The 1093-nt window shown below is 63.2% G+C and overlaps 1 protein-coding gene across 1 annotated transcript; it reads right to left on the reverse strand.

Annotated features, from left to right (window-relative positions):
- Nucleotides 1-342: 342 nt before the first annotated feature.
- Nucleotides 343-747, reverse strand: ASCL4 (achaete-scute family bHLH transcription factor 4; the record flags this gene model as incomplete). Its single annotated transcript, XM_080704803.1, has 1 exon — nucleotides 343-747. The coding sequence occupies one exon, from the start codon at nucleotides 745-747 to the stop codon at nucleotides 343-345; it is 405 nt and encodes a 134-aa protein (XP_080560929.1).
- Between the last annotated feature and the right edge of the window lie 346 nt (nucleotides 748-1093).

Raw genomic sequence — 1093 nt, forward strand, 5'->3', positions numbered from 1 at the left:
ACTTAGTGAGGCTCCTTGCAACTCAGTGAGGAGACCCTGTTTCAAAATAAAGAATTAAAAAAAAAAATAGGGCTGGGAGTGTAGCTCAGAGGTAGAATGTCCCTGGGTTCCATCCCCAGTACCGAAAAAAAAAAAAAAAAGTATAGGAAAAGAATAGTTTGCAATTGCATTTTAGAAGTATAGGAAACGAATTTTTTTTAAAAGCACATTTAAGTTGCAGGCACTTAAGCAATCATATCATTTATCGTGGACCGAACCCTCCAGGTCCGATTCCTCTTCCCGCCTGCAGTCCTCACCCCGCCCCTCCCCGGGTCCAGGGGGAGGCGCGGGCGGCGGCGCGGGCTAGCGGGCGCCCTCCTCGGGCGGGCCGCAGGGGGGCCTGGGCTCGCCGTCGCCGTGGCCGTCGGGCCTGCGCGGCGGGGCGGCCGGGCCCTGCAGCAGCTCCTGCAGGTGCTGGATGTAGCCGACGGCGGCGCGCAGCGTCTGCACCTTGCTCAGGCGCCGCGCCGCCAGCTCGGCCGGCAGGTGGTCGCGGAGGCGCGCGTAGCCCTCGTTCACGCAGCGCACCCGCTGCCGCTCGCGCTCGTTGCGCAGGCGCAGGAAGGCGGGCTCCAGGGCGCCGCGCAGCGGGGACGCCCCGCACGGCTCCCGCGGAGGGGCCCGGGGCAGCGCGGGGGGCACGCCCGGGGGCGCGGGCCGCAGCGGGGACGCCAGGGCCAGCAGGCCGGCCGGCTCCCGCGTCTCCATCCTGAGCTGGAAAGCCGACTCGGATCACCCAAAGATGAGTGGCCGCGCTGAGAGCAGAAGATGGGACCGAAAGGAGTAGAAGCCGAGATGCCGGTCCATGCAGGCTGCCGGGCACCGCTGGTCGGCCGTCCTTGGCGAAGTTTCTGGGTCCCGAAGCTAGGTCCCCGAGCAGGCTTCAAGGAGACGGTGCATGGTTTCCGAAGTTCCTTGCACCCCTCGATCTCTTTATAAAGATGTGGACCGCGGGTGTCTGACAAAGGTGTAGGACTTCCCTAATCCAGGCTCGAAACCCTGGCTTCCCGCTCTGGTCTTGTTCAGAAGATCACAGAGGTGATCTGGCTAAGTG

This window comes from Muscardinus avellanarius (genome assembly GCF_963383645.1).
Source record: "Muscardinus avellanarius genome assembly, chromosome: 11".
NCBI classification, from domain to species: Eukaryota; Metazoa; Chordata; class Mammalia; order Rodentia; family Gliridae; genus Muscardinus; species Muscardinus avellanarius.